This window comes from Astyanax mexicanus, chromosome 22, assembly GCF_023375975.1.
Source record: "Astyanax mexicanus isolate ESR-SI-001 chromosome 22, AstMex3_surface, whole genome shotgun sequence".
In the NCBI taxonomy this organism is placed as follows: Eukaryota; Metazoa; Chordata; class Actinopteri; order Characiformes; family Acestrorhamphidae; genus Astyanax; species Astyanax mexicanus.
The window spans coordinates 9,313,607-9,327,568 of NC_064429.1; the positions used below are offsets into that span (position 1 = coordinate 9,313,607).

The window sequence follows — 13,962 nt, forward strand, 5'->3', positions numbered from 1 at the left end:
TTCGATTTCACACTAGAAGTAGAGTGCTAAGTACTGTACAGACCTGTAGAATACAACTCTTCCACGTTCTCTAAAAGTTTACACCACCACTAAACATTACCAGTTACCATTACTGACCAATAATTACAATACAAATTACAATTGACTACTATAGTAATCAGTTTAAGAGGCTACACTAAACTGCTTAAATTCAAACTGTTACAGGTTTTTGAGTAAAAAAAAATGATCCCAGTTTTAAGGGCATAAGTATGAAATGACTGAAAAAAAAAACATATTACAAGATGTTTACATATTTTGGAAACACATTTTAGACACTTAAAGGAACAACTGTAAAAAAAAAACAGGACAGAATGAGATATTATTCTAATAAAAGTTTCTTTGCAAGTTCTTAGCCTGGGTTCATCTCCATCCTAATAATGCAAAGAAAACAAGTTCATATTCATGAAGTTTTAAGAATTCAGAAATCAATATTTGGTGAAATAACCCTGGTTTTTAATCATAGTTTTCATGCATCTTGGCATTATGTTCTCCTCCACCAGTCTTACACACTGCTTTTGGATAACTTTATGCCACTCATTTTTAACTTTTAACACACTCCTACCTACAGCTGAAACACGCTGTAGATAAAGTAAAGTTAAAGGAAGAGGTTTATGTTGGTCTCCAGTCCTACTCTAATGTTATGCTTGATAGATGTATGGTTACTCCTTTTAATGACTAATTTATGGAATTAATAAAATAAGCGGAAAGCAGGAATTATGCAGGTACTGTTGGATTTAAAGGGAATTAAATCTTTGTCACCAAAGTGTTTTGATCTCCAATCAGGTCCTGATCGTTAAAGCTCTGGAAGTTCTGGAAAACTGTCCAGAGATCAGTTGTTGGAGGAACTCTACCAGCGCTAGCTCTGGACCCCGAGCCCCTGTGCTGTAATAGCATTTGGAAGGCCGAGAATAGATGCTCTGCGATGCTCTGCGGTCTAACCGTCCTCGTTAGCCAAACCTAATAAAACGAGTTGGAAATCGAATCCGCCGCTTTTAGTACGGGCAGATTGAAGAAGTCCTAAGTGGCTTCAGAGACTACAGTAATCGCACAGGTCAGTGGCTGGAGAGTGCAGGAAATAAGGTTAGGCCTTCAAGATGGACGCCCCGGCGTATGGATTTACAATCAGCGACCTGATCCCACCACAGCCGGAAGTCTAGTGCCATAGACTGGCTGTCTGCGAGTGTATCGTCCAGTGATATTAACATTACGTCACACGGCTCCCCATTGCCAATTGAAGGGACCGTCCCTCTGGAGGAAGCTGGGGTTAAGTGTCTCGCTCTGGAGTGAAGTGATGGAGTAGAGTAATGGAGTGATGGATGGTTATTGGGATGATGGAGTTCATTGTTCGTTTTTGTTGCCCAACTCTTTTGGTGAGGGTCAGTGTGTTCTAAACCAGAGAAAACCCAATCTGCAACCCAAAACTGTTCTTCTGTGCTGTTCTTCTGACGTTTCGTACCTTTTCCGAAGGTTTTTTTTTTTTTGGTAAACAGGTGGGAAAAAGTTACCTGGACTGTTTACCTGCCTATAGAAAGTTGGAGTTCCCCTGTTCTGCACATCCAAGAAGGGCTTTAAAATGTTGAAATGCAAAGTATAAGAGCGCAAGGACAAGGCCAATGGTCAGTACTGGATGCTGGTGATCTTCGGGCACTCAGGTGCCACTGCATTAAAAACAGACTATACTGATTCTCTACTGGAAGATAATTGTTTTACATGGGTTGATTAACATTTTTAGAAATCAATGTACAATTAATCAACCAACATGGGTTTGGGTATCAACAATTTACTTTGTCTTTTACTATCAAATACAGTTTATTCTATTGTAAGGCCACCTACACTTCTAATCCACTGGTGGGCACTTCTATATTAGTTGGACACCTAACCAGGCAGAAGGGGAGTAATGTATGGTATAATTTATATTAAAACAGGCACTCAGTCATTTTTTTCCCACAAGTAGAGCAAAAAATAGAACACTCTTGGCCCTATCCTATGTCTGGAAGTGAAATGTGCTTAGATAAATGTCTGGAGTATTGTTATCATTGTAATGAAAACACAGGTGCACTACTGACTCATTAAAACCTTGACACACTTTGACTGTCAACAGTCAGATATTCATAGCTATCTTGGCAACACACAGCAGCACAAACCCAACTTTTACATCAACAACAAACAGAATAGTAAATAAAATAACATTGCTGTTCCCGTAAATGAGCTGCTAGAACTCCTTCACAGTGTGCACCGTTAAAATAGCAATCCGCCAAACTCAGAGCTCACCTGACTCTTGAAATGAATGATGAGCAACTGCCACTCTGATTGGTTTATTTCACGCTAAACACGCCCATGATTAAATAAGAGAATTAGAACATAAGTTTTTGTGTTTCGAGTCGTGCAAGGTGTACTTTTACTGTTGTTTCGATAGCGCAAGTACACACTGCCATAAATCAACCCTATTTTTGTTGCCTCTAGTGAATTTAAAGACACTTTTCAATCATTGAATCATCTATGAAATCCAATGTTCCAAAATCTAGCAGAAAGCCTTCTCTGCACGGTGAAGACAGTTACTAAAATCAGGATAGACCATTTTTAATATGCTTAATTTTTGAAGAAACAATCATAAATGATGGAGAAGATGTCCTAGAACTGGTAGAGAAGTCAGGCCTGACACAATGTGGAGCATCGACACAACCACATCCACAACTCCAGCAGCAGCACATCAGGGAAAGAGCATGAACCAAATAAGGCATCAAAGGAATCCTCCACAAGGCTAGGGCTGATCCAGGAGCAGCTCCACATGCTCCCCATCGATGGTTCTACTAAAGATGATAGTAAAGAAAAACTGGCCCCAGAACTGTAGAGCAGAAGCCTGTTGGAGGCCCCAAGCTTCGAGCCCAAACAGTCAGAAACATGTGGTTGAAATCTGGCGGATGAACGCTGCTGTCAGGATGAATTGAGTCGTAGAGATAAAGGAGCATCAGTCTGACAGGAACTCGTCCAACATGCCCTGAACACCATTACTGACTGTCCACTCCAATCACACAGCGCTGATCTCAGAGCTCCAGCCAGCAGGAAACTGACACATGCTATTGCTCAGGCCGTGGTATAGTGATATATACACCAGCGCTGCAGGATAAAGCTCAGGGCCTGAGGCTCAGGACCAGCACCAGGACCTTTCTGAGGACTGCAATCATTCTTTATTAATTACAACTCTAATTCAGATAAGATTAGGACAGTGTTTCTAATATTTCTAATATTTCTCAGATGCAACCAACCACCGATAGATACGGCAGGATCTCACAAAGCTGTTATCAAGTGGTGGCTCTGCAGAGGAACAAAACCACTTTGACACCAGCAGTTTAGCTCAAATTGGAGGTAGACCACACTCTGAAGAAACTGTAGAAGTATTATGGACTGTAGAAAAGCTCATAATACTGTATTTTGACTGCCTTATAATGACTTCTAACTCTATTGACTCTTTATCCTATTGATAAAGGTGCCAAATAATGAAGTACAAATACTAAGAAATGTAGGTTATCTCTACTTTACTGGACTAATTTTACATTTTCACACAGTTATCTGAACTTCCTACTCCTTACATTTTAATAAAAACAGCCTGTTTACTCCTATTTCATTTCAGCTGGTTTTGTTCAATAAAACCCCTATCCAGATAAATCACTCCATCCAGATAGAGTGAATCTGATTGTGATTGGATGTAGAGAAGTATAAACATATACCATTCCGACTCCCTATTGGTTTAAACTGTGATCCATCATCACATCTGTTTTAGCCTTAATGGCATTATTTTTTCTCCTTACATTACTTTTACCTTTTATACTTGAAATAGTTTAAAAACCAGTACTTTTAAACTTGAGTTGACATTTCAACTTCTACAGAACTGGTTCTATGGAACATAAAGCATTTAATTAAAGCGTTGAAATTGTTAAATGTTGGAACAGAATCATGAACATATGTGCAAAATTTAACTAATAACATTCCCTTATTTATTAATGTGTGGTTTTTAATTTTGTTATTTAATCATGTGTAATTAAAAAAATGTGTGCATTTTTTTTTACGTGCAATTTGTTTATTGGCTGAACGGAAACGGCATGTGGTTCCTAATATTTGCTTTAAAGACTAATGGGAGCTCCTATGTGTGTGTGTGTGTGTGTGTGTGTGTGTGTTTAATACCTATATTACACTATAAATGGACTGCTGTTGGTATATTAGTTTTAGTCTCTTTTTAAAGATTATCCCTCTGTAATGTATTTTAGAGTCTATTGAGAGGATTGTGTGTGTGCATGTATAAGTGTGTGTGTATTTGTGTGTGTGTGTGTGTATGTGTGCGTCCGCGTGTGTGTGCGGACTCATCCATTTTAAAGGGAGTCGTGGATTCTGTTCTGCATCTCATTTCCCTGCTCTGCTTTTCTGTGAGATCTAAATAAAGCAGAACATGAATTTACAGCTAAATCACACACAATGCCGTTTGGTATGTATTAATATGTTTTGGTAATGTATGTTGTTTATGCTGTAGAACATCACTAATTCCCAAAAAGTTGTGACGCTGTGTGAAATAAAACAAAACAAGAGAATGCAATAATGTGCAAATAAATAATAAATAAATAAAACACTGAACACTCTTTAAATGTTAAAAGTGACACATTTTATTTATTACATCATTAAATTATGAAATGAAGCTCATTTAGAACTTGATATCAACGTCTCTAAGTTGGGACAGATCTGACGTGCATTTTCCGCATATAGTTTTTCCTAAATGTATTCTTTCCTAGATCTTTGCAATAAGGGGAGCTGTTTGATTTGTTAATAACTGTGGTAATTAGCTGAGTAATTAATCAGGTTCAACTGCACCTGAACAACCATTAAGCTCAAACATAAGCAGTAAATTTAATAGGCGATCAGGAGCATTGCTTTGAAGATCTGATAGTTTAGCGATATTAGCACTAATAAAAGGTTAGTTAGTTGTCCAAAGATCCGAACTATGATGTAGATGACTGGATCAGAGAATCTCCAGAACGTCATATGCAGTGCTCACAACCTACAACAGTGCTCCAGGTACCGCTTTTCCGCCAATCTGGAACAAATCATTGGTTCAAATCATCAATGTATTCAATGTAATCAATGCACCAGTGAGTGAGTGGTTGTAATGTTATGGGTGATTGGTGTAAATCAGCAGGCAGGAGTTAATGAGTCTCTGAAGGCTGTTGTGAGCTCATGTCTCTGCATTTTTAGCTTTTATATTATTTACTGTTTTACAAGTCGGAGCATCCAAGGAAATCCTTTAATACCCCACAGGTCTTACTGGAATGAACTGGGAATTAATCACTGGAGGCTAACTCAAATCCCCACATGTGCTGCCCACATCTCAAGGGGCTCTACAGAGGTCAAAAAGGTCACGAAGGGCAAGACACTTGCATGTGTAATGCCTTACAAATCCAGCTCACTTCAGCAGCATCCATTACGGAAAAACAACACATTAAAACAGATCAACAGGAGGTTTTACAGAAATTTGCTGTAAATCTGTGAAATTTACAATACGTTCTTCATAAGGATCTAGCTATTCTTTATTCCACTGAGGCTCTAGTTCCCTGTTGGAAAGTATGAATCCTGCAGCACATTTTCCCACAGATGTTGCTACAGCTGGGCCTGTAGATCCTGCTCTACACTCGTAGGTTGAAGCTAAAGCTGAGTCTATAAACGCTGGATTGGTGATAAATCTGGAGACCATGCAGGATAAGGAAGTGTTGTAATCTGGTGGAGACGTTCCTGCATGTCAAGGCAACCTTTCACATATAGGCCAGACACAGGATAAACACTCGCAAATACAAATCACAAGGTTAATTAGATTAAGGGGTAGTCTTACAAGAGTAGTAAGGGACAGGCAGGGTCAGTAACAGAATGGCAACAGAAGAGCAGTCAGGCAAACCAGGGTCATACATGAAAAATCCAGCAATAAAAGGGAGAAGGCAAAAGAGAAGTCAAAAACAAAAAAAGGGTTGGCAACTAGGCAGTCGATACAATGGGCAAGGAAAAATACGAGAAAACAGTAATACAAAACAGGTCAGTAACAAAAAAGCAAAAACAATGGAATGCATCGTAGAAGAGCTCGGAAAACTAGATTCAATACTCAGCAATGACTAAACCAAACTGAGGGGTATATATATAAAAGGGAGAACAGGTGGAATCAATCAGTAGCTTGGAGAGCGGGAACTGACTAAACTCTTGCTGTGTGAGGGTGAGCATTATCCTGCTGAAACAAAAAATGCCAGTTCATAGCACAGACTTTAAGGAAAAAGAAAAGGAAGGTTTGATAACAAACTTTAAAATATGTAATATATAAACAGCTAGAAAATTGAAAGACTTTAAATAAATGGGCATCTTAAATACAGTGGTATCTTAGTTTCATTGTTACATTAAATTCATGAATAGTGATGGTTCTTAAACGTGAAAATAGTGGTTAAAGTTCTGCAGAGTCCAAAAACATTTAACTAAATAATGAAATGCAAATACCTTTGGATAAAAGAGTCAAAAATAGAAGGTGTGAAAGAAAAAGAGTGAGAGAGAAAGATAGAGAAAGAAGAAGAGAAAGAGAGAGATTACAAATACCAATATTCTGGAAATGTTAGAAGTGACATTCCCAAAACTAACTAAAGTAAATATTAACACAAGTGACGTTGCAGCAACATTACCAGAATGTTTAAAGTCTTAAATAGAAACGTTGTAAGAAAATCCAGAAAACTTGACAGATCAAACTTTCTAAGAACAGTATTGTTACATTGTTACATTTAATTGTAATTGTAATTGTAACGTTTGGAAAACATTCCATTAGCCATAAATAGTTAGCTGGTCATTGTAGTCAACCAGCTTTAAGTGCTAAAGACCCTGTAATGCACGTAGGAAGCAGCGATCCAGAGAAACATGATGATATTGATGATATTCTCCAAGCTCTGAAATATTTTCCCATCTGGGAATTCACTGCAAATCGCAGGTCTGTCTGATGTTTTCCAAACAGTAAACAAAGCTCTTGAAACCAGATCAGTTCTATTACATTTTGGCCCGTGTTCACATATCGACAGACGTTTCAGCAAACAGGCCAATGGAGCTTATTCAAACACACAAATCCAATCAACGTCCAGGCCTACACAGACCAGCCAGAACATTATAACCACCTCTTTACTCCAATCTCCAACTGTTATCCATTTTCAATGATCATATACGCAGAAGCACTTTGTATGATATAAAAGAAAAGTATAATAATTACAGACTGTAGTTCTGCACTGCAAAAAACTAAATCTTAGGAAGTAAAATTATAAAATTTTAAAAATCTTATTTTTTCTCTGATAAGAGTTGTTGTCTTTCTAAGCATTGTGTAAGTGTAAGATTATTTTGCTTATTTTAGAAATAATTATCCTAATCAGACTTACTTAGAATTTTTAAGTAGTTTTAAGTAGTTTAAATTTAAAATAAGCACAAAAAGTCACCAGTTATTCTGTTCCTTGTGTCCAAATGTAAGTGTGCAGGTGTGATGGATCACAGTATAAACCAATAGGGAGTCGGAATGGTATATGTTTATACTTCTCTACATCCAATCACAATCAGATTCACTCTATCTGGATGGAGAGATTCATCTGGATAGGGGTTTTATTGAACAATGAGAAGCCAGAATGAAAAAGAGCAGGAATGAGTAAATAGGAGTAACGAGGCTTGTGTGAAATTGTGTGAAAATCTAAAATTAGTCTAGTAAAGTATAGATAACATACATTTCTAATTAAGTAAGCTTTCCTACAGTCCATAATACTTCTATTTCCTCTTTGCGCTCTACTGCTGGTGTACGAGTGGTTTTGATCCCCTGCACGGCCACCACTTGATAACAGCTCTCTGTTCACAATCACATTTGTGAAAGGAGATCCTGCCCTATCTATTGATGGTTGGTTGCATCTGTCCAGCTAATGATGACTCTGAGGAGACCAGAGAGGAGCTGGACACTGTGATGACCGTATCTAGAAAACACACAGTATGTCCAAATGTTTGGGGACACCAGTTCTTCTGAATTAATTTCTATATATAATTTATCTGAACTGTGTAAGACTCACTGAACAATAGCTGATAGAACCACATGGTCAAGAGATTACAATAGTTTTGAGGCAGGTTCTGATCCATATTATGGTAAGAACTACTTAACTAAGTAAATAACAATATGACTTTAAGATAAAACGAAGGTCAGTCAATTCAAAAAGAAAAATTTCAAGAACTTTGAAAGTTTCCTTAAGTGCAATCGCAAAAAAAGACCAATAAAAGCATAGTAATGATTGAACTGGCACTCATCAGGACTGCCCCAGGAAAGGAAGAGTTAAGCTCTAAACCGGAAGGAATTATTTTCTCAGCGGGTTCTGAGGTATTTTTCTCGTTTATGGGGGTTTTTATCCTCTGTGATTTTATTTCTGTCTAGAACGATCATGTATGTGTTTTTCTCAGACGTCCTCTGAGTTTTAAAAATTACAGCCTGAATTATCACCTGTTTTAGCTGAACTTCTTGCTCCTCCAGTAATTTTATTCCCGTCCGGACGCACATCTGTGAGTATCGTCTCCTCGCGTTTAATAAAATAGCTATTTGTCCACTGCCGCGCACCGTAATTACACTTTGGGCGTGCGTTTCCACAGAGATCCATGTTAAAAACACAACAGCGAGTGGAAATGGAGGAGCTACTGAACGCGATGTCATGTGACAGAGAAAGACAAAAAACTCACTAGTCCTCCTAAATTTTTTTTTAGAACTGAGTAGATAGAAGTGTGAAATATTTTTCACAGACGTCTCCCTGAGAAAATAATCCCTTCCGGATAGGGCTAAAGAGTTTCCTCTGTTGTACAGGAGACGTTTATCTGCCTCAGAAACTGCAAGTTAACAGTACCCCAGATAAGAGCACCTTAATTAGAATTTTGATTTGTTTAACATTTTTACTACATTTACTACAAGTTACTACATGATTTCATATGTGTTCCTTCATAGTCTGAATCACTTCTCTATTCATTTACAGTGTAGGAAAAATCGAAAAAATTAAAATGTTGAATGAGAAGGTGTGTTGAAATGTCCAAACTGTGGAATCACACTTTTTAACTCCTTTTTCTCTCTCTTTTCTGAGTTAAATATTGCTAGCTCGTCCGGCGCAGTGTTTGCTAACTCTAAAGGGAAATCTTCAGGTTACTGTCTTTTATAAGTTGATGTGGACGGAGTGGTGTGGATACAATCAAGTACAGTAATCTCCTGAGAGCGTGAGAGAAATCAAGAAAGTGCTGGATGTTGAATATGGATGTTGAATATGTTTGTGAGGAACGGCTAAAGGCATAAGCTAAAGTTACCTCTTCAGAAAGCCCCTGAGCTCATTCTGTTATCAGCTATTGAATCAGTGGCATATGGCATCCAGGCTACTGTGATAGCATGCTAGCGTTCTATTTTCCGGTGCTCGTTTTGGAATAATGAGCGTGATGACAGTTGTCGTTCCTGTAGAGCTACGTGCTAACAACTACATAGACACGTCAGAATTGTTTAGTGTGGAAAAACAAGGTTTTCAATTGAACTTATGACTGAAATTTTAGTGGACTGAGTGTGTTTGCGTGTGTAAGACTAGCGAGAAAAGGCTAATGTTGATGTAGCATGTGTCTATCTGCATTAGCTACCTGCTCTTTCGCTGGCTAATCCACCTGACAGGTACGCCCTCAGGCTAGCCCACGCTAGCTCAGTTGGACCAGGGTAATATACCTGTAGGGTAAAGTACTGACCTGCCAGTCAACCTGTACTATACATATAGTGCATCTCAAAAATTAAGAGAATATCATTGAAAAGTGACTTTGTTTCAGTAATTCAGTTTAAAATGTAAAACGTATGTATTGTATAGATGTATTAAACACACAGAGTAATCTATTTTAAGTGTTTATTTATTTTATTGTTGATGATTATTATTATGGCTTACAGCCAATTAAAACCCAAAAATCAGTGTCTCAAAAAAAAATCATAATACAAAATATATAACTAAGACCAACTGGTACTTTTGGCAGTGTGGGCAGTGTGCCAAATCCTGCTGGAAAATGAAATCCACATTCATAAAAGACCAGCAGATGACATGGCTCTCCAAACCATCATTGATTGTGGAAACTTTACACTAGATCTCAAGCAGCTTAGACTAATCAATGATGGTTTGGAGAGCCATGTCATCTGCTAATCTTTTATGGATGTGGATTTCATTTTCCAGCAGGACTTGGCACACTGCCCACACTGCCAAAGGTATGAGTCGGTCTTATATAATATTCCAATTTTCTGAGATACTGATTTTTTGGTTTTTATTGGATGTAAGCCATAATTAATAATCAACAATAAAAGAAATATGTGCTTAAAATAGATCACTCTGTGTGTAATACATCTACATAGTATATGAGTTTCACATTTTTAACTAAATTACTGGAATAAATTTATTTTTAAATTATATTAAATTTTTTTGAGATGCAATAGTATAATAGCCAATCCAACATGTCAATCAACCTCATATACTAGCTTTATGCAACTCGTAGATAGCCAAAGGCTTGCTAAATGGAGCACAATGCTAATGGCCCAAGATTGTTAGCATATAGGCTATTTGTTTTACCTCATATAAAGCTATAATAACTATGTCTGTCTCTAAAGTAACAACAAAATCCTGATATAAGAATATCACTTTATAATCTAGTCTATAACTAGATTTCTCACATACGTCTGACCACCACAACAATAGTACCAGGCTATGCTAAAGAAAGCCTACTGTGTTGTGTTTCTTTGCTACCATGTAGGTTTATATATTTTACAAAATAGCTAGTAGGAATAATCTTCTTTAAATATTTTGATGTTTAATGACTGTTGTTTGGGTGATAAGCATTCAGTATGTGCAAGTCTCCACCTAGTGGACAGTAGACCTAACTTTACTGCAGTTTTCTGAGGTAAATCCTTATCAAAACAAAGAGTATAACAAGTCCATGATGTTTTAGCATTCATATATATTTCTTATCTGATTAAATAATCATTTTAATAAAAGATATTATACCAGTTTTACCTCAGAACACAATAATTGTAGCGCATTTAATCCATCAAACTCAAACAATAGCATTCCCCTCATGAAAAAGTTATATATTTTAATTTAATAATTATGAGGTTGAACTATGCGGAATAATTAAAGTATACTTTTTTCCTCATACTAACATTTTTACCTAATTAAGCAGTATTTAAATGTACAGCTTTGGAAAAAAATAAGGGATCACCTCTCTGAATCAGTTTCTCTGATTTTGCTATTTATAGTTTTATGTTTGAGTAAAATGAACATTGTTGTTTTATTCTATAAACTACAGACAACATTTCTCCCAAATTCCAAATAAAAATATTGTCATTCAGAGCTTTTATTTGCAGAAAATGAGAAATGGCTGAAATAACAAATAGACGCAGAGCTTTCAGACCTCAAATAATGCAAAGAAAACAATTTCATATTCATAAAGTTCAGAAATAAATATTCGGTGGAATAACCCTGGTTTTTGATAGCAAAACATTCATTTTGTGTTGTTCATACTAAGTAAACTGTGGTTATTAAAATTGTATACATTAAACTACACTTACAAAGTTTACTTTAGTTAGATTAGTGTAGGTAAAATAACTTATTTCTCTATTTAATTTATATTCTGCCTTGTAGACTAATACACGTGAACACGTGAACACATGAAACATATTGTGGATTTTTATTTACTAAATAATTGTGCATGTGTTCCTGTATACTGATTGGTAAAAAAATCCCCCTTGTAATCCACCCTGTTTAACAGAAGGTGGAGCACTGTCCAAAGCTTTAGCACACACACACACACACACACACACACACACACACACAGTCAATATAATATTCTCATATGGTTTGAACATGGGCTAGGTGTCTTTTATGTGTCTATGGGGTCTGAGTGGGTTTGTTTATCTGATGCTGTTGGGACCCAACTGGGCTTTCCAAATTGGTCATATCATTACTGCCCATCTTAAGCTCTATGTGTGCATTATGCACCCCAGATATTAACCCCATGATTAACCCCTTCTGGTTCCATCACTGACCCTGATGGGGCCCATCACCAACATCCATATATGAGCCAGATGGAAGCTGTGACCCCTGGGATGGGCTACCCATATAGACCCCACATGAACTCAGTATCTGGGTATACTTGGTGTGTGTTTATAAAATGTAAATATGTAAATAATATGCTATAATATGTAATATTTCTGGTAAATAAATATATTATTTTAACTGGACAGTGTAATTACTGCTTTGCTACTCTCTCATACAGCTTGCTAATCATGCTAATGCTGATATTCAGCGCCGTGAAGTCGCTATCTCCCAGAAATTAGATTAACAAAATTTCATTTCATCCATGGCCTTTTCCAAAAGGAAGGGAAACACACACACACACACACACACACACACACACACACACACACACATGCTGGGAATTTAACTCCTAATCAGCCATTCTAGGTTGCTTGGTAACACTGAATTTGGATTTTTGTTTCTATTCTTCTCCTCATCCGATGGTGCATTAATCTACTTATTATACCATTATGTTAAATAAATAAATTAAATATATTATGTGTATCTGGAACTAGGCCTGTCACAATACCAATTGTTTGTGGACAATATATTGTAGAAGAAATTATTGCGATAAACAATATTTTTGTCATTTCAAGACCATTAAATGGCAATGACATAATAATTATATAATAATAAATATAAGATGTTATACTTTTTTAAAGACAACATTTACAACAATAGTTTTAGAAATATATACACAGTAAATATATAGCCATACTTCACACTGAATGTATGGATTTGCAGTTATTGAAGCACTGGTCATTATTGCCTGATAAAATGTTATATGTTATACAGTATGTATATGACAGCCTGGACACCTTTAAAATCACCTGAAACACCCTACCAACGTAGCCCTGGTTTCTTAATGTGGCTCAAAATGCAATGTAATGTATTTACATTTTTAACATATGAAATTTAGTAGCGTGTACATGCAGTCTTTAGCAAAAGTCTGGTCAAATTGAGCATTTTATACATTTTTTTTGTTCATATCTTCTCAATGTGTGTTCTTTCTTTCTTTTTATGATTTATATCATTGTAATTCAATGTATATGCTTAAAGTATATGTTTATATTTTCATAGTAAGCTTTCTTAAAATAAGCTATAAAGTGAAGGCTTAAATAAAGCAAAAATCACATTGTTTTATCATTTTGTTGCTTAAATTTTGTTGCTTAGACTTGACTTTTTGTGCGTATTTTGAGTTTAAATTACATAAAGTAAGGGAAATATTCTAAATAAGACAGATTAAAGTCATTATTCCTTAAAACAAAGCAATAAAATTATCTTATACTGATACACTTAAATATTTCCTTTCATTCATATCTGGTGTGCCTGTCTCTTTAAAAGGCGTGACCTGTGGATAGGAGGCGTGGTATGCAAATCAAGTTGGCGGGCGCACTGGAGACTCCTTTTCATCCGCCCGGTCCTCAGTCGCGCCGAGAGGAGAGGAGTCGCAGCTATGGCAACGACAGGTGGGAAACAAAGAGAAAACAGATAATATGAATAAAACCCAGAGATTTAAACCGAACAGAGCTTCGACTCGATTTATCTCCGATTATCCGTTTATAACTCCTCCGTCTCTCTCCACAGAGGCAGAAACCCGGCAGAAGCTGGTGAGGAACGTGAAGAAGGAGGTGGGTGCGCTTCTGTTTGGTGAAATTAAAGAGCGTAAAGTAAATATTTCTGTAGAAAAATAATCGAGCGCGAGTCAACATTTCTGCATGTCAAATAATCGACCAGGACTGAGCAGTTCTCTGTGAGCACGACTGAAAAATAA

At 36.7% G+C, this 13,962-nt stretch overlaps 1 protein-coding gene across 3 annotated transcripts in view; it reads left to right on the forward strand.

The window, feature by feature from the left end:
- Positions 1–13,586: 13,586 nt before the first annotated feature.
- sgsm1a (small G protein signaling modulator 1a) overlaps positions 13,587–13,962 on the forward strand; it is an 83,047-nt gene continuing 82,671 nt past the window's right edge. For 2 of the 3 annotated variants that reach the window (XM_022666245.2, XM_022666247.2), the window contains exons 1-2: positions 13,588–13,657; positions 13,776–13,819. In XM_022666245.2, coding sequence (XP_022521966.2) covers positions 13,645–13,657; positions 13,776–13,819 — 57 coding nt within the window. In that variant the 5' untranslated portion in view covers positions 13,588–13,644. Of the gene's footprint in view, positions 13,658–13,775; positions 13,820–13,962 lie in introns of all 3 variants that reach the window. The other variant, XM_022666246.2, reaches the window with a different exon arrangement.